General features: G+C 39.6%; 2 protein-coding genes across 7 annotated transcripts in view; both read left to right on the forward strand.

The window, feature by feature from the left end:
* The window catches only part of hipk3b (homeodomain interacting protein kinase 3b), a 48,888-nt gene extending 41,873 nt beyond the window's left edge, over positions 1-7,015 (forward strand). For all 4 annotated transcript variants that reach the window (XM_085268223.1, XM_085268217.1, XM_085268216.1 and 1 more), the window contains one exon: positions 1,713-7,015. In XM_085268223.1, coding sequence (XP_085124349.1) covers positions 1,713-2,224 — 512 coding nt within the window. In that variant the 3' untranslated portion in view covers positions 2,225-7,015. The remainder of the gene's footprint in view (positions 1-1,712) is intronic.
* Positions 7,016-7,909: 894 nt separating this feature from the next.
* Positions 7,910-19,044, forward strand: part of kiaa1549lb (KIAA1549-like b) — a 62,306-nt gene continuing 51,171 nt past the window's right edge. For 2 of the 3 annotated variants that reach the window (XM_085268251.1, XM_085268260.1), the window contains exon 1: positions 7,910-8,663. In XM_085268251.1, coding sequence (XP_085124377.1) covers positions 8,444-8,663 — 220 coding nt within the window. In that variant the 5' untranslated portion in view covers positions 7,910-8,443. The remainder of the gene's footprint in view (positions 8,664-19,044) is intronic. The other variant, XM_085268242.1, reaches the window with a different exon arrangement.

Consider the following 19,044-nt stretch of genomic DNA (forward strand, 5'->3'; position numbering starts at 1 on the left):
CCTATTCTGGTATTTTAAAGAGTAAGCAACCTAACTAATAGGGTTCTAAAACTCCCAGCAAAAAAAATTTTTTAAATGGGGAACCACCCACGCTCCACCTCATGATGCTTAATTGACGTAATCAACTTTCATTTGATGCAGTGTGAAAAAAATGCACAGAAATAAATTATTTTCCAAGAATAATTAAATAGATTCAACATCTTTCTTCAACAGAATTGCAGACTGCACAGATCGTACCTCCCCAAAGGAAAAAGTAGTATAGCTTACTAGGGTATATTAGACTTAATAGTTACTATATACTGTAATGGACTTCTATACATTTTACATCAGATTAAAACTTGGGTGTAAGATTCAGATAACTATTTATTAAAAGCTCGACATTTTAAATGAGAATAAGAAAGAAAAGTATGTCTTTGTGCCCCACTTTTCCCTGTTCGGCCCCCCTGGCTAAACTTTGCTAGATCCGCCCCTGCACAGTTACCAGCCGTCAGCTACGTAGAAAAGGATCCTGGTGTAGAATGTAAATAAATTCTAAAAACAGCTTATCAAGCTTAAACGTGCTGCTGTTGTTCAGCGGCTGGTTTCCTCTTTCTGGCACGAAGTGAGCAATAAACAAACAAGAGAGACGGACTCGCAACAGAAAAGCCGATCAGCTGATCAGTAATTATTTTCACGTTTGAAGTAGCAGCAGGAGAGGGAGGGAGAGAGAGGCAGTCACTCCATATATCGGTTGTTAAGCTTAACGCGGGAATGCTTTACAAACATTCAGAGATGAACTTAGACATTTGCTTTACTTCTCTCTGGGATAACTTCCTCGGAAGTCGCAAGTTTTGTGAGGTGCTTTTTTTTGATATTTAATGGATCGGATTACTTTTTTTTCTTTTTTCTCCGATATCTGATCCAGTAATTTACGTCAGTATTAGACCGATACCGATACGTAATATCGGATCGGTCCATCTCTAGTACAAGTAAACTTATTTTTGAAAAAAAATTCTATCTGCCTCATCAAGTAATATTGACTGTAAAATTATTTGCACAAATTTGAGATTTTGAGAACAACAATTTTGACATAAGAAACTTGTCCTGAAAGGGCAAAATATGTTTCTTCTTCAAAAGAAGTCTGAGCAAAAGCATAAAAAGCTTGGTTTTAGCTCCAGGCAGAAATAATCCTGGTGTGTCTTTATGAACGTAATTGGCTGTTGCTTGTAGAACGCCTCATCTTATAATTTTTGTCAGCGTCAAGTCTTTTTCTGGAATGTAAAGCAGCAATGGCAACTTGTAAAATAACATGATATTATTAAAGTAACAGAGGTACTTGTGACTACACTCACTACAGTTTAATGTGTGATAAAGAGCACAACATTTGAATTTCAAATATTTCCTTTTTGAGGTAGTGCAGCAGTCAAGTTCATACTGTAAGTGGAACTTCCCTGGGAGGAGCAACATCATAGCAGTGCTCCCAAATGGTGTCAGATGATTTAAGTTTCCAAATATTTTTAAAGATGAAGGTATTTTACTTTGATACTGTTCATTTACTCTTATGTGCATTGGTACACAAGCAGATGATGCCGCTGTTGGTGACTGATAACATGGAAGGTGTTTACATGCAAGCGCATGGAAACAGCAGCATCTAGTGGCTCGCAAAGACTCACTCGGTACCGATGAATCTGAGGTCGTTGAATGTGAAATGTTGTTGTTCTTCGCTCCTTCAGGTGCAACATTTCAGTTCCTGCCATCAGGAATGGAACGGGAACTTTTCCCACCGGAGACCACAGGCCTACATCCCTCCCACCATGCATGGGCACACTTTCACTCTCTCCCACAGCAGCCCAAACCACACTACGGGCCCCCACCCACACCTTGGTGGACATCCGCACTCCCAGCCCACCATACTGTCTTACCCTCCGTCTGGTTCTCTGGTCACAGCTGCACCTGTGGCCCACCTCCTGGCCTCTCCTGGGGCCACCCGCCCCGTCCTTCAGCCAACCTACAGCATCTCCCATCCGGCAGGCATTGTGCATCAAGTCGCAGTAGGCATCAACCCCCGGCTGCTACCCTCCCCCACCTTGCACCCCCAGGGCCAGTTCAAGCCCCTCTTTCCCCCACACTCCTACATTGCCTCTCCCGCCTATGGCAGTTTCCCTCTCAGCCCTACCAAAATAAACCAGTACCCTTACATCTGAGCATGGCTGCTCAGGTACCCTTCATACCACCTGAGGGCTAAGTGAGCAGGGCGAAATATATCTTTAACCACAAACAACATGGTTTTTATTTCTGAAAAACCATGGCACAACCACAGAGAAAGCAAACTATTTTTTGAATCATGTAGACTTGAGTGTAATTGAACTTCAAGCTTTAAAAAACAAAAAACAAAACAAAAAAAAGAGTTCCAATGGTAGAGATGATTTGGCAAAAATTAAGAAGGAAGTAACGTATGAATGATTGAATGAAAGAATGAATGAATAGTTAAACTCACACTTAATGTGTTTTGCACATTTGATATATCTTTGCATTGGATCTTCTACGAATACTCCTCAAGACAGGTGAATAATTGGGGTGTTGTTGAATAGTTAGACTTTGCACCCCTGATCCCAGCTATTTTTCTATATTGCCTTCTTACGTGTGTGCAAGACACATTCATCTTTGTAAAGCCATCCCAGTCTCTAGCTCTAGATTGACAGATGCACATGTCGTCCACAGTGTACGTTGTACTGCGTTTGAAGTATTTGTACCTTTTCGGTGTCTTTTGGTGTTTAGCAATGTCAAGTCAATTAACCGAATTAAATAGGGTTATTCCTCACGCTGCATGTGGTCTTGCATGAGCAAAAATGTAAACGGAAAGATGCATAGACGTTGCTCTTATTGTTTGTGTCACAAGACTCGCTGCATTGTATAACTGTCCCCAGCCATAGTGCCTTACATATTTGAGGTTGTTAATGTTACTACTTATATATGACTATATACATGAATATTAATGTACTGGACTGCAGCACTTGAAATTCCAATCAGTCGATGCATCCTATGTGTGAGTGTATATATATGCACATGTGTATATGTCCATGCATAGCCTGCATGGATGTGATGTATCGCGGATAGCGGTGCTTATATTTTCGAGTCTGTGTATATTTCAGCGTGTAGTGAGTTAATTTTTTCCCCCTCTGTTCTTTCAAGTAGAACAGCGTGCTTTGCTGTTGCAAATGCCTGCTGTTTCATTCAGTTCATTTTATTCTTTTATTTTTTTTCATTCTCCAGTTCCCGAATGAACTAGTGTACAAAGTGCAAGTACTGAGTATTGCTTAATATTTGATAATCACTTTCTATTCAGTGAAACTCTTACTACTAACAGTATTTGTACTGTTTGAAACTGCAATACAATCTAAATAGTCGTTGATTATTCTTCATTTTTCGTCTTCGTATTTTCGTTTTTGAGTGTTTTCACTTTGTTTTTTGTTTTTATTTTTTTTAGATGTTTAGAAGTGTGGTGGGCATGGCTTTGATTAGGTAAAGAAAAAATGCAAATTAATTCACAGTATGGAATCTTCTAAGCCTGAGCAAACCATGCAGTATTTGATATACACACATATATGGACATATATTATAGAGCTAGACTATTTAGTACAGATGCTTGATAAGGTGTGAGTTAATTGTGTGCAATTCTCTCATTTATGCATGTGTGACAAAGTTAACTTTTTCACTTTACATTATACCATTTGTTAAAGGCTTACAGCTTATCGGTGTCAACTGCTTATTTTATACATTCCGTCAGGGAGGATATATATACATATATAAGACTGTAGCACCAGTCTATATATATGTAGATATGCTGCGTGTGTGCGTTTTTGTTTTTTCTTCTGTTTGTTTTACTAGTTACATGTGTGGTTTTTTTTGTCTTTTTCTTTTCAAATGAAGTTGCTTGTGCAGCACCAAAGACTGTAATTCATTTCTTGAGCAAGGTAGCTATTCTGTTTGCATAGACCTCAGTTGTACTGTAGTTGTAGAATGGGGTTAAATTAAAACAAAAAAAAGTTGTATTTAAAAAAAACAAAACAAACAAAAAAAAACAGCTGAGGTTTTGTCTAGCTTATTGGGCAATTAATAAGTCGTATCATTTCTTTCTTGAATGTATCATAGATAAGCTGCTATATGATTGCCACTTCAATAGCTGTGAAATTAGGTGATTTCTCTCTGAGTTTAAACCTAGCGTTGCTATTTTTGTATAGGTCCCTAATTATCTGAAATAGAAGTGGTTTTGATTTTTGTGTTTTGCGTTCATATTTGAAGTGTCATTGTAACTACTGTATTGCTGATGATGAACATTAGTTGCATTTGTCGTTTCTCGGGGTGCGTGTTTTTTGCATCAGTATTTTATCCTTATTAACCTTTTGGGCTCGTCACTGCATATAAATGATGTATCGATGTAACTTAATTTTTGTATGTTTTCATATTGACGTTTTGTACACATCTGAAGCTATAGCTTGCAGGATTGAGTTAACTTTTTTATTGTGAGTAAACGGTGTGCTACCAGTACTCTCGTGGGTTATGAGGGCACTTCGAGATGCCGGGGGGGAAAACAAAAACATTGTGTTCCATTGGAAGACTTCTGTGTTGTTTCCACTAGTCACACACAAACGCACTTGCCACTAAGCACTTATAGAGGTAGGGAGGCTTGTTAGGGTTTGGGTGATTAGACTGTAAGAGAGAAATTTAGCCCAATTTTTCTGTTCTAAAATGACGTTTTCTGATTTGTTTTTATTGTTAAATTGGTTTGATCAAAGTATTTATTGCAGCCCTTTTATCTGTTCAATGTTATATCTGGCTAGGATATCAGTTTCACAGTTTGATATTCTAAACTGCCTTGAGTTCAGATCGCTCTCCCCTTTATGAGTGTCTAATATCAAAATGATGTTTTGTCGGTGCGAAACAGTTACCGTTGTGATATGTCCTTTCTTGAAATTGAGACAGTGTGAGCAGCACTGTTTATGTGCCTTGAGATTCAGAAAGTGAGAATTCATGCTGGTGATTTCTTCCCGATTTATTTGAGGAAGGAGTAGAATTCAGTAACAGTTCCCTACAGTGTAGAATGGACAAGTTTTTAACAGACATTTGACCAAGAGTTTAAAGAGGAAAGTAAGAAAAACAAGAAGCAGAGAATAAAAACAACTCAAAGTAGGACTTCATCACAGTGACTCTGATCAGCTTATACACATGAACAGCGTAGTGGTGGTTCTCCGCTTGTTTCACACAGTCGCCACGTAAAACCTCTCTGATTAACACACACATGCGTGCGCTTTGAATGACACTCACTCAATGGTCTTTGGATAGTCACTCTGGCTGAACAGCAGATGCAATACTTTACATTGTGCGGTCATTGCACCACCAAGTGTTCTTAGATAATCTCCATGCTTTACATTACCTTGCATGTACACCTTAGATGCTTCACTTTGTCTGCCTAGAAGCTGACTGCCTAGAGCAGCGCTCCTATCATGCAAGCTGAAGCTGAGTGGGAGTAACCAGAGCACGGCTGACAACACTGGCCTTTTAAAAATCAGAAGCTATGCTTTATATCCAGCAAGAGTATATCTGGGTGTTTTTGTTCTGGGTTCTGGACGAAAAGAGCTCTGTCGAGGAGGTTGTCATGTTCTCTGTCAGTCATGAGTGCAATACTCCACATTTCGCCACTGACATTGATATGGTTGTATGTTTTTTAATAGCTTTTGTCTGACTTGTATGCTTTACTGATCATACTCAAATATCCCTTTGGGAAAGAAAGCTTATGATGACAAGGCATGGACTTGGCAGATTAGTGCTTGAAATAGTTCCCCCAATAATAAGCATGTGAAATGTAATCTGTGTTTTGATTCCTTCAAAGGTATTCACCAGCAATGCGCCTGCATAAACTCTCCCGTACTTGTTTAGGAAAAGAATGGATGCAAGAGGAGAGAAATCTTAAAACTGTTTTTAATTTTCCACAAGATTGACACCTTGATTTCTTTTCTGTTTTTTTTTTTTTTTTTTGAAGATTCATCTAACATTTAACAGATAAAACAGTCATTTGTAAAATTACTTCTATTAATGTTATGACTTTGATATGGAAAAAAAAATCCTCTGCTGCGGTATTATCCTTTAGAGATCTTAATTCAGGGTGTGTATTAGTCTAATTGTGCTACTGTGTAACTGTTTGATTTTAATATGAGATTTGTTTTACTCAAGCTCTTATTTTCAGTTTTCTGGTCACTTGTATCAATTTCAGAGTTAATTCACACTGCAAGTTATGGAATCATCTGTTTGGATTGCTCATCAATTAGACTTGATAATTAAATCTGAACTGTTACTGTTTTAATACCTGTAGATTTTTTTTGTTTTGTTTTGTGGCTTTTATTTCCTCCTGTTTTTGGTTCGTTTGCTTTTTTAATTTTGTGCTACACTAGTTTGCCATGTAGCAATTGCACTGTGCAATATTTACAGTATGAGGACTGGGAAAACTAACTCTATGGATGTGATGTCTCTTTACAGTTTGCGATAGTGTTTCCTCTCTAGTTCTCAGTGATTTAGGTGTGACCAAGCCTTCTCTACTTTGTCACATTAAGCGGGTTTTCCAGGTGACTCTTTTGGTGAGTGTCAAAATAAGACTTTATGGTGTATTATTGTTAAGATTCACTTTGAATTAAAAAAAAAAAATCTATTGATGCAGTTCTTTCTGATTTGGTCTGTTCATTCACATTAATGCACATTAATATAAATGATGGATTGGACTCATTTCTATTTGTTTTAGTGTGTGACAGGAAAAGTAGAGTTTGCAAGGTAGTATCTTGACATTTATTGTCAAAAACAAAAAGACTATCCTTTAGAATTGTTTCAGGAGAAAACTGCTCAATTATCAGACATGAGAACCTGGAATCAGACAAAAGATGAGTTTTCTGTCAGTTAATCTGTTGCATTTAATCTCCAAACATGAATATGTTCGGATGAAACTGAAATTTGAACCTGAACACAATAAACTGCACCTACTGAAGAAGATTTTTGTGCTGTGATTGAAAGCTCCAAATCACAACAGTTCCCTCAATGGGCTTTATATTGTGCAGAGAAACCCAACAATCAGATTTGCCCATATGAGTAAGTACTTTGGTGACACTGGGAAGGAAGGACTCCCTTTTCTGACAAGAAGATGCCTCCGGCAGAACCAGGGTCTGTGAGGGGAAGACACCTGCTGCGACCGGTTGGGGATGAGGGGAGGAAGACCGGACAAAAGACACTGTGAAAGGGTAAAAAAGATGAATAATGGCTTATGACACAGTGATAAAACGTTAATAAGAAAGCTCCCAGCAGCCTCGATCTACTGCAGCGTCACTAAAGGGGAGGATTCAGGGTCACCTGATCCAGTCCCAACTATATGCTTAAAATCTATATTTTTAATAATTTATTTATAATATAATGTATTATATTTAAAATAAAAAATCAACAGCTGACATCTGTAGAAACTCACAGGAGGTAAAAACGGGAGTGTATGCGTCAAAAGCAGAAAAACATCGACGGCAGAAAAGTGTCTCCCGAATTAAAACCTGGAGCTTGTTCCACACATTCTTAAATAAGAAACACGAGTGAGCACAATTCTGAAAAATGTCAAATGATTATGGTTGCTAAATTACCTCAACCGGAAAGACGTGTTAATGTTCAAATGATAAAATGTTCAAATTGGTAAAAAATCGTGTTCAGTGGGCTTTGGTGTTGACGACCTGCTGTGTTTTCTGGGTCTGGCCTGCCATCCTGTGGACATCAAGAGGTACAACAGCCATTATCCGCACAATTAGGTATTCACGCATTAATTACGGTAACCATTAAGAAAGACAATGTACGTGTTAATAGGCTAGTGTCACGTGATTATTGTCGTTTTTAATATCAACCCAACATGTAAGAGCGCAAAGAAGACCAACCATCATTTTTTTTTAAGCAGCTCCACATAGAAATCTGATTCTTAACGAGTTACCGCCAGAAGAGGTCGTCCTGCCCTCTCGCTTCCATTCTCACTACAATTAACAGAGAGGTTAATTCGCCCAGTTTGGCCAGGAAGGTGGCACACTTCAAAATCATCCAGCCACAAGCAATCAGCGGTAGGCTGGCCTTTCTTTCATGACTGAATGTTGCCTGTGCGCAAGTAAATGCCTGCCATCCACCTGGACCAGATCTGGATGTGGCACTTCACCGCCAACAGCTAAATGTCAAACCTTTGGCAAAGTGCGCGCGCCGCCCTGCGCCACACAGTGATGATGGGTGGACCGAGCGGAGAGGGGCGATAGGGCACATTTCTTAATTTCCCTTCAGCGCCGCTTCCCCCACCATCCAGACCTGGACACGCGACGAGACCGCGGGACGGCCCTGTTTCCCGTTCACACAGCGATCCAATGTATTATTCACGAGCGAAACTTCAGCAACTTGTCCACTGGATATGGCTCCCGGTTTGAGGAGTGGGCGGACAGGTCACCTCAGAGTGGCGGGAACCGGCGGGGCAGACCCCGATGGGTGCTCGCCGCAGCGGACGGATGCAGGAGGAGAGGGGAGGTGTTTGAGGACCAGGTTGCGAGTCGGAGCAGCGGGGATGCTTGCAAACTGTCTGCTGTCTGTAGCAGTGCTTTTACTTCTTGTCCGGTGCTCTTTGGCCGCAGAGGGTAAGCACGCGCCGTCGCGCTATCTGCTCCAACATGCCGTGGCAGAGTGTGATTTTTATGCGTTCACATTTTTCACATCTAGGCTGTGACATCTGCTGTGGAAGAATGAGAACATGCTGAGTGGAAAATGGATCTTTTGTTTAACACGGGCAGCGTTTTGTAATCCGCTGCTGGGTGCGTGATTCACGGGCTGTGTGGATGCAGCTATGGTCTGCTCAACAGCTTTCTAAATCATTTTTAGGAAAAGAAAACTTCTATCCTTTAGCCATGAATCCAAATCTCTACAGTGTGATACACTGTTGGGCTTCTGCAATGAATGAGATTAGGGAGTATTTTCTCCCCTGGACAAGGTCTCTTATAAACGGCACTGCCACGAGATGATATTTTAGGGATGCTGTTGATTCTGGTCTACTCGGGGTTTGCTCATATGTGATGTAACGCTCACCTGAGCCTGAAGCCTTTGTCTCACTGATCAGATTGCACTGCACAGAGCACAGAGCTCTGTTTCTCCTCAGGGTGAGCAATCTCATCCTCAACATTGTCTCCCAATTCAACTTCACTTCCCCATTGTTCCTTTGATGGCATTTTATTTGTGTTGCATTTCAATGACAGAGGCTATTAAGCCCCATTATTACAGCCAGTAATGAGCTGTAAGGAGTTATTCTGGGAATGCAGTGCAGTGCGGTCACAGGACAGTGTTTCAGAGCATCTGGGTCAGCACTAATGACACACATACTGCTGCCCACTGTAGGTCTGTTTGTCTCCTCTGGCATGTGAGGCAGCTGGGGTAAGGTTGGCCGACTTAGCTGCCCTTCAGCCATCACCGTTTGCCGGGAAAAGTGGTTGAAACAAAAGAACAAGACAGTCAGTCTCTTCATGTGCACTGCCTCGACTGCACAGGTGTCCTTGAAATCTTGTGTGTCCACGAGTGAAAACAGAACAAACACAAGGTGTTCTTTGCAGGAACTAAACTGAGAGTGGCTCCATCAGCCCTTTCCAGTCTGCATACTGTGATGTAGTGGTGGCTGTAGTCTCACCTCTGCTGATGCACTGCTACAGTAGCAGAGTCTCCTCCTCCTCCCTCCCACCACCTCCTCCTTTTCACAGTCAGCACATCCATTCTTAAACACATGAACACAGCAGCAGCACCTGAGTTGTACAGATAGAAGTGCATTTTTTTACAGTATTTAAGTGATGTTTTTGCATTTATCTGTGTGCTGTCTTTTAGGTAGCATCAGTGCAACCTGCACCCTTTCCTCCAAAAAATAATTCCACCTTTTCTTACATTTGATTCAGCTGATGAGAGTATGTAGCCTACACCACATGAGGTTTAATTGACAGATTTTTGCATTTAAGTGTCCAACAAAGGACATAAAACATTCCTTTTATGAGCTATAGCAAAAAAAAAGAAAAGAAATAAAATACAAATAAAAAAAATAATACTATTACATAATGGATATAAAGTACAAAATTATTACACAGAAACTTGAACACTGCAGTCTTCTATAAATTAATTCATGCAACATTGACTGGGGTCCATTACGTTTTCTCCAATTATCATTGAGATGTAATGGGAAACGATGGGAATACTGATGCCATTTTTCTTTTTCTTTATCCTCTATGTATCAAGAAAAACCTAGTAGCAAACTAAACTGTGTGGAGGTGGCCAACACTAACAGAGGCTCGTCAGACATTTATAAAATCAGACCTCGATGTCTAATAAATTCTCTTTTTAGCTTAAACTTTTGTAGGGCATCATTAAATGTGTAGGTACTAATAGAAAGCATTCTATAGCATTGAAATCTTAAAGGAGCACAATGGGGTGAAGGTGACGTGAAAGAAGTTTGGAACCTTCAGCACGCCTGAAATTGGATATCTGGTGGTTAGTTACACAGGGGTTCACACAAGGGTGTGGGGTTCCCCTGCTCTCATGCTCCCTATGCCTATGCTGGGGAGGTTCTGGTGGACTTTCTGGTTAAATAAAGGAGGGGGGGGGAAACAAAGCTTCAGAAGCCTTCTACAGAGACCAGAGGACGACTGTCTCAGCAGCACTCCAAAAATCAGGCTTTTACGGTAGAATGGATAAACTGAAGCCACTCTTGAGTAAACATCACCGATGGCCTGCCTAGAGTTTGGGTAGAAGAAAAAATAATTTTCTGGTCTTATCAGGAAAGCAAAAAAAGCCATTAAACTGCAAAGACTTAGAGGTGGCAATTCACAGATGCTTTTCATCCTATCTGACAAACCTTGATAGGAGTAGGTTATGCCTGGGAGATCTGGGTAAACTGGCTAAATCCAGGTATTTAAAGCCTGCAAAAACTTATCCATAACGCTCTGCCAAAGTGGCTTTTACAAAGCCCAGAATTAAGGATTTATGCATGTTTGTTAATAAAACATTTCAATTTTCTGTCAGCACACTTTCACCTTATCATTATAGATAAATGCTTGACCTCTGTTATAGAAATTGTCCTCATTATACTGTGCAAGAAACAGCACTGAGCAGCTCATTTGTTTTATTTATTTATTTTTGCTTTGGATTGCATTTCCCTAAACTAATATACAATATATATTCTGGTTTAGTGCTATATTTGTGTATGCCTTTCTAAGGATTACTAAATAAAAAACACACTTAGTTTTCTGAACTCACTGCTGAACCAGAACAACATGTGATTTCTATGGTAACACCAATTTTTGACTAACAATGACATTTCCCCTTCAGAGCCCTCACCAGTCAGAGTCAATGTGAGATGCTGCGTCAGTGTGTGTGTCTCGAGTAATTTTCCAAGCAAAGACTAAGCTTTTGCCTCATGTTAGATTGTTGTTGAATAAATTCACAGAATCTCGTGCTGGCTTTATTGCTTTCTTATCAACAGCTGCTGAAATTATGCCCAGGGACATGCAGAAGAGCGAGCTAAGCAAAGGCTTCTGTATTCCTTCCACGATCAACTGACTTCTTCTGACGTAAGCTCTGTTTACTCCTGCGAGCACAGCCCGCCCGTTCGCTTATGAGTGCTGACAGCTTGGTTTTGACGCGGGGTTAACCTCATAGACCTCTGAGTATGAGAAGCCATCCCTGAGCTGTTGCCAGTCATCACTTTGTGCTTAGGAATTCATTGAAAGCAGGCATGAAAGTAAGATTGAAAGCTATTTCCTATTTGCAAAACATTCTGGGGGGTTTTTACTCATAAAATGAATGGTAATGTGAATTGAGTGGCTCGTGACACTATCTGTGTGCCTGCGTTTTTTAAGTCTTTCTAGCTGTGCAGTTTTCTTTTGTGTGTGTGTTTTCTGTTTTCTTGCATCTAGATGAGTCTTTTCAGAGCTGTCAGGATGGTCAGTGTGAAACTAACTTCTACAGATTTTTTTTTTTTCTTTTAAACACCACTCACGGTTGGTTTGGTACACTGTCTACATGAGCTGTGGGTTTTGAAGAGTACAGGGAGGGCCATTTATATGGATACGTTACGTTGAAACCAAGCACACCCTTGTTTTTCTTGTGACATTACCAATAAGTTTGATGTGTCACATGGCCCTCTTCCTATTGAAAAAAACAAAAGTTGTATCCAAGATGGCCGACTTCTAAATGGCCACTATGGTCACCACCCATCTTGAGGAGTTTGCCCTTTCACATATACTAATGTGCCACAAACAGGACTTTAATATCACCAACCATTCCCATTTCATTGTGTATCCATATAAATGGCCCTCCCTGTATATTCAGTTAGGGTTCTAGGCCTATTAACTTCTCGTTAATGATCATGATTGACTACAACTGGTAGTTTCTCTTTGTCAGCATAAAAAGGATTTGATTGATAGCACTCTGAACAATGGGAAAGGCCAAGGAACTCAGTGAAGATCTAAGAAGGTCTCTTGGAGCCATTTCTACTACAGGTTACTAGATCATTAGTTTAAATGACTAATGATCACTTTGTCAACACTTTGCCAAGGACTGGAAGAAGATCCAAACTGTCACCCTCAAATAAGAGCAAGTATGTTAGGATGTTCACAAACAATCAATGAACCACCAAGGCTCAAGCCTGCCATAAACTAAAAACTGCTGAAACACTGGTGTCACTGTCCACAGTGAAGGAAGTTTTAGATAATCAAGGACTAAGAGGATGGCGACCAAGAAAGAAACCACTGATCCAAAAACCCAAATAGTTGCTTCTGTTCATCTGGACATTGTGTTTTCACTGGGAGAAACGTTTCGTCACCCATCCAAGTGACTTCTTCAGTCTCAGCTGACTGCAGGCTTCCCCAACCTTATAAGCAGGACGTTTGCGTAACGACTGAAACTAACACCACTGACTAACAATGGGCCATGAAGTCAGTTTCATGATCATTAATAAGCAAATTGTCATGACCATTGATCAATGAGTACTATTCACATGTACTGAATAGAAGTATACGTTTGGAGGAGTAAAGGTGAGGCTTTGCAAAATAAGAATTCTACCAGCTTTTAAGCACTGTGGTGATAGCATCATGCTTGGGTGCAGTTTTGCCACCAGTCGCATTGCTACATTGCACAAAATGGAAATGGATGAGGGCTACCTCAAAATTCTTAAACTTCACCTCAAATCGACAGCTAGACGGTTAAAGCTTGGACACAATTTGGATGTTCCATCAGCTCAATAATCCCAAACACACATGAAAATGAAGTTTGTAATGGATAAATCAGAGTAACATCAAGCTTCTGGAGTGGATTTTCTAAAGCCACAACCTCAACCCTATTGAAAATTTGCTGGATCTGTGCCAGTAAACCAACCTGTTTAAATGAACTTTACCAATTCTACCAAGAAGAATGATGAAATATCCAGCCAGAATTATGCCAAGTTTGTCGATGGCTAACAAAAGCATTTGGTTGAGTTGCAACGTGCAAAGGGCCATGTGACCAATTATTAGTGGGGTTCTATATATTTGATCCTGTATATATAATTTTGAGAGAAAATCCAAAATAAATTCAAACTTTTGCACCCAATTCTTGTTTTTAGTATTTGGTCATGAAAGATTAGCTATTTTAGGGGGATATCTGTGTGTGCAGGTGACTATTACTGTGCATAATTATTAGGCAACTTAACAAAAAACAAATATATACCCATTTCAATTATTTATTTTTACCAGTGAAACCAATATAACATCTCCACATTCACAAATATACGTTTCTGACATTCAAAAACAAAACAAAAACAAATCAGTGACCAATATAGCCACCTTTCTTTGCAAGGACACTCAAAAGCCTGCCATCCATGGATTCTGTCAGTGTTTTGATCTGTTCACCATCAACATTGCGTGCAGCAGCAACCACAGCCTCCCAGACACTGTTCAGAGAGGTGTACTGTTTTCCCTCCTTGTAAATCTCACATTTGATGATGGACCACAGGTTCTCAATGGGGTTCAGATCAGGTGAACAAGGTGGCCATGTCATTAGTTTTTCTTCTTTTATACCCTTTCTTGCCAGCCACGCTGTGGAGTACTTGGATGCGTGTGATGGAGCATTGTCCTGCATGAAAATCATGTTTTTCTTGAAGGATGCAGACTTCTTCCTGTACCACTGCTTGAAGAAGGTGTCTTCCAGAAACTGGCAGTAGGACTGGGAGTTGAGCTTGACTCCATCCTCAACCCGAAAAGGCCCCACAAGCTCATCTTTGATGATACCAGCCCAAACCAGTACTCCACCTCCACCTTGCTGGCGTCTGAGTCGGACTGGAGCTCTCTGCCCTTTACCAATCCAGCCACGGGCCCATCCATCTGGCCCATCAAGACTCACTCTCATTTCATCAGTCCATAAAACCTTAGAAAAATCAGTCTTGAGATATTTCTTGGCCCAGTCTTGACGTTTCAGCTTGTGTGTCTTGTTCAGTGGTGGTCGTCTTTCAGCCTTTCTTACCTTGGCCATGTCTCTGAGTATTGCACACCCTGTTGACTATTTTGAATGAAACGCTTGATTGTTCGATGATCACGCTTCAGAAGCTTTGCAATTTTGAGACTGCTGCATCCCTCTGCAAGATATCTCACTATTTTTGACTTTTCTGAGCCTGTCAAGTCCTTCTTTTGACCCATTTTGCCAAAGGAAAGGACGTTGCCTAATAATTATGCACACCTGATATAGGGTGTTGATGTCATTAGACCACACCCCTTCTCATTACAGAGATGCACATCATCTAATATGCTTAATTGGTAGTAGGCTTTCGAGCCTATACAGCTTGGAGTAAGACAACATGCATGAAGAGGATGATGTGGACAAAATACTCATTTGCCTAATAATTCTGCACTCCCTGTATAATTTAATTGCATTCTGTTGTGCTGCAAATGTTTGTCTTTGTGACCAGTTATTAAACTAAAAACTCAATTTATTAAAGCAAAAATGCTGTAAAATACACACACAAGAAAAAACAACTTTGTTTCGTTCTCCATCTGCCGTTTTTTGCAGGCTATGCAGATGTTTTACTGGGAGACAGTTGGACTTTAAAATCATAGGAATGAAAGAAATGAAAATGCTGAACGGATATTGTGAAGTAATTAAAATCTATTAATGCTGCCAATCACTCTGAGAACAAAGAACATTTATTGTTATTTATCTCTGCTATAATTCACTCTCTTTCAGACTGTTTCCATCTAATGTTAAAGGGGCATGCCTTTTTTCCCCTCCTCCACTGCCATGCAGGCAGCATTTCTACAACACATAGATGTATTCTAGGAAGGGCAAACTAGCTTCTAATTAATATCATAGACCATCTGCCTCACATTGCCCCACGTATAGTTCTGTAAAATCAGGACGTATTGTTTGTGTAGAGAGCTTTCTGCATGTTTCTCTCCAGTATCTATCTGTACCTATGTGCTTTCATTTTTTCCCTCCTGTGTCCTTCTCTATTTTGGCTCTTTGGTTTAGCTTGATGGCCGATGAAGGCTTGGCTCTGCTGCTGCTTAAGAAAGAACAGCGTGCCGTCTGATTTATTGGGACACGCTGTATAATACACCACACTGCTCTGCACAAGGCCACTGTTGAGCACACACTGCATAACACTGGACTGCCTTACAAGATGGCCTGATCCTTGAGGAAATGTCAGGAAAGATCAACTTACGTGACGCAATTGTATGGATAGAATCTGTCTGTTTGAATTTAGTGGTTATCATATTAGTGGAACTGAAGTTCAAGTGAATTAAATTCAGCGGTTTATGTTAGTGTTTACAGGTACTGCATTCTCACATAGCTGCTACAGTTATCATGCAGTGGCTGAAGGTGGGCCCAGCTACACAGGTTGTCACCAGCCTTCATGTAATAATATAACTGATGAGGATGATGTGTTATTTATCTAAGCCTAGCAAATCAAGAGCATCTGGTAGAATGTGGAAAAGTGACCTAATGAGCTGAAGTACATTCATTCAAATGGATAGGGCTTTATTAGCTATTTTAGGTTAGCATTTCTTGGGTTTGTCGCATGCTTGAATTTTAAAGACGTAAAGGATTTAAGACCTTTTGGCTCAAACAAACTAAGATGTGAACAGACCAAGATTTTGATATATGGGTGCATAAATAGTCAATATAGTTATAGATGGAGTGATTTAAATCTTGTTTACTGTTTATCAGATGTTTACTGATAAATTGTCAGTCACATCTAGCTTTTGTTAGATATTGTAAATGGATGGGTTAAAACGCCAAAAACGCTTCCTACTTTCAGATTTGTTGAGAAAACTACATTATTGTTCACGGAATGATGACCTTAGCCATCACGTCGTGATCAATTTAAAGTCTTAGTTGGTAATTTCAGCAGTTTTTTAATACCATATAATATTCATGCAGGGTAGGATATGGCTACCTTTCCAAAAAAGAAGTCACTCCCATGTCAGTGTGCAGTGTCCTCAGTTTCTGAGACAGGTCAAACCCTCAGATGTTGACGAGCAAAATTTCTTAACTTATTGCATAAACCGGGCATGGTTCCTACTCAGCCCTCTCACAGTGTTATGAAAAACGTGCCACGCACACAAGTTGCAAAAATCAGGAGGCACAAAGCTAGCCTTAACAACACTAAAGTGCGGCGTGTGCCTGTAGCTGTGTCTTTCATTGGTGTCATCGTTGCCAGAGACAACAATGGCTAGCATGAAGTAGGCAAAATACCATAATTGCAGTTTTTGGCCACTAGGGCAAAGAAGAACTCCACAAGTCTCCACCACACAGTGCTGATGCTACCATATCCAACAGTCTGCAATCAAAATTGGAACTTAAAATGAAGTCACTGAAACTGACGCTAAAGAGTTTTTGTGTTTAGCACACCAGTAAGTTATTGGTTATTAATAAAAAACTATGTATGATAAAGATAAAGTGTAATTTTGATGTAACAAAGAGAGGTTTGCATAGTTTAGTGCTTGTTGTTGTTGTTTTGAGTTGATAATTTTAAAAAAATGTGTGCCAACAACAGTTATTACCAATTACGAATGAATAGTTCATTGTTGGTCTGTGACCCTGTTTTAGTCCGAGAATTCTCACGTTCCGACCTGTCAAAGCGCTTTCACATTGCCGTGTAAGTCTGCGTATGCTATTCTTTTGTGCGCTTTAATTGGATTATATAGAAATTGGGGCTAGGCTTGGATAGTTAATCGTCTGTCAGTTTCCAAGAGAACTGGATCATCATAACATGAGTAGAACTGCAAACAAATTCTGATTTTACAATGTAAAAAATTTTCCCATTTAAATAAGGGTTTCTTTTAATCTTATTTTTTAATCTTACAGTTTCCAACCATATAGTGATATGCACATCCTCTTATTATTCATAAAAATAGTATTACTTTATCAGTATTAGTTATCAGTTCAATCTAGAGTGCAGACTGTCCCCAGGCTGAGGCTGATTTAGGTCGTTTTTGACTCACAGTGCCATTGACAGTATACCATGAATTTTTAGACTCAATTATCATTTACTCTGTTTTTCTTTCTAGCTTCAGTAAAGCAGGCTGAAAGTGGAGGCAGCATACTTTATGTGAAGATGACAGAATCAGTGAAGCTTCAAGAGTAAGCTCAGTTCGTGGAGAGCATTAAAGGAGAAATTTTACATTTTATAAGTCTAGCTTTTTAATCAGTAATCCAGTTGTCTTGTGACCTTAAAAATGTGCTCTGACAGGATACAGAGGTGGTTTTAGTGTTCACACTTGTCTCATTTGCAGGTGATTTGAAACATTTGCACAAACTGAACTATAGCCATTAAGTGCTGAAATATAAGTGGTCTGCACTACATCGTCGTGTAAAGTATAAAACATGCCTTGCATTTTAAACACGTGATGAAATTACTCACTTGCACGCACATTCATAAATTTTTACTGTAAAATTTGTTAGATTTATCTCCAAACCTTCATGCTTTTAACCATGTCACCCACAAAGTCTAAAAATGAAACACGTTGTTTCCCATAGGCTCATTCATTACTGGAATAATCTGAGTGTGTAACTGCACTGTCTGAAATAGAAAAGACCTTTACACACGCTTCTGTTCATCTGTGGGAAAGTTATTCAAGTTCCAGACTTTGTTTCTCTTCAGTTTTCATAGATAGCCTTCTCAGGCTTCAGATACTAGTTCACTTGTGTTTCTGTGGTTTTTGTTATGTACATCTTAGCACTTTGTGACACCCAAAAATGAAAACTTATGATACATTTTAACATTATGAAGTCATTGTATTAGTTGCTGATATTGTGTTTTCTTAATATCAGCTGTATCCCATCTTTTCTTTGTCTAATTTTAGGTAGAACTATAGCAAAACAAAAGCCCCCATATATTGCACAGGAGAACTTGAACTCAGTAATTAAATAACATTAGTAAATGTCTCAGTTTTTCATCCACTGGCCAAAGAAGCAAACCGAATTACCCATTTTACCGCATGGTGCAGTTTGTATGAAATACAGTTAAAAGTGCGACTGTGCTTCTACCTCAGTGTTTCTTTATTTCCTGTGAAACTGCAGCATGTTGTAGGATTAACAAAGGCAACATGTCTCTCCAGGATTAGATTATAATACACACGGTACATCTCAGTAATGTTATTGTCAGCAAACTGGCCACTCCTTAACAGTTGATGTTGATAGACAATTTGTGGATAATAAACACTGTAGTAGAGACGGGGGAGTGTGTGACATCACATTAAAAGAATCACAGAATATCCAATTCAAGAAGAAAGTCTGTAAGCAAAGAAGACAAATAAGTGGAGCTTGGCGTTGATATAAAGAGACAGAAACTCTTTGGATTGAGATTCAAACTGATGGAAGAGGGCTGCATTGTTCTGTAACTGAGAAGACCTTTAAAATTTAAATCATGTATCAAAAATCAGGGCAAAATTGCCTCATTTGTCTTTTCATTTTTATAAAACGAATCAAGACTGATTATAAAGTGGTGCAGCAAATAGT

Source organism: Mchenga conophoros, linkage group LG1 (assembly GCF_057382185.1).
Source record: "Mchenga conophoros isolate Kocher_MC1m ecotype Shallow Benthic linkage group LG1, M_conophoros_male_GT1.1, whole genome shotgun sequence".
Classification (NCBI taxonomy): domain Eukaryota; kingdom Metazoa; phylum Chordata; class Actinopteri; order Cichliformes; family Cichlidae; genus Mchenga; species Mchenga conophoros.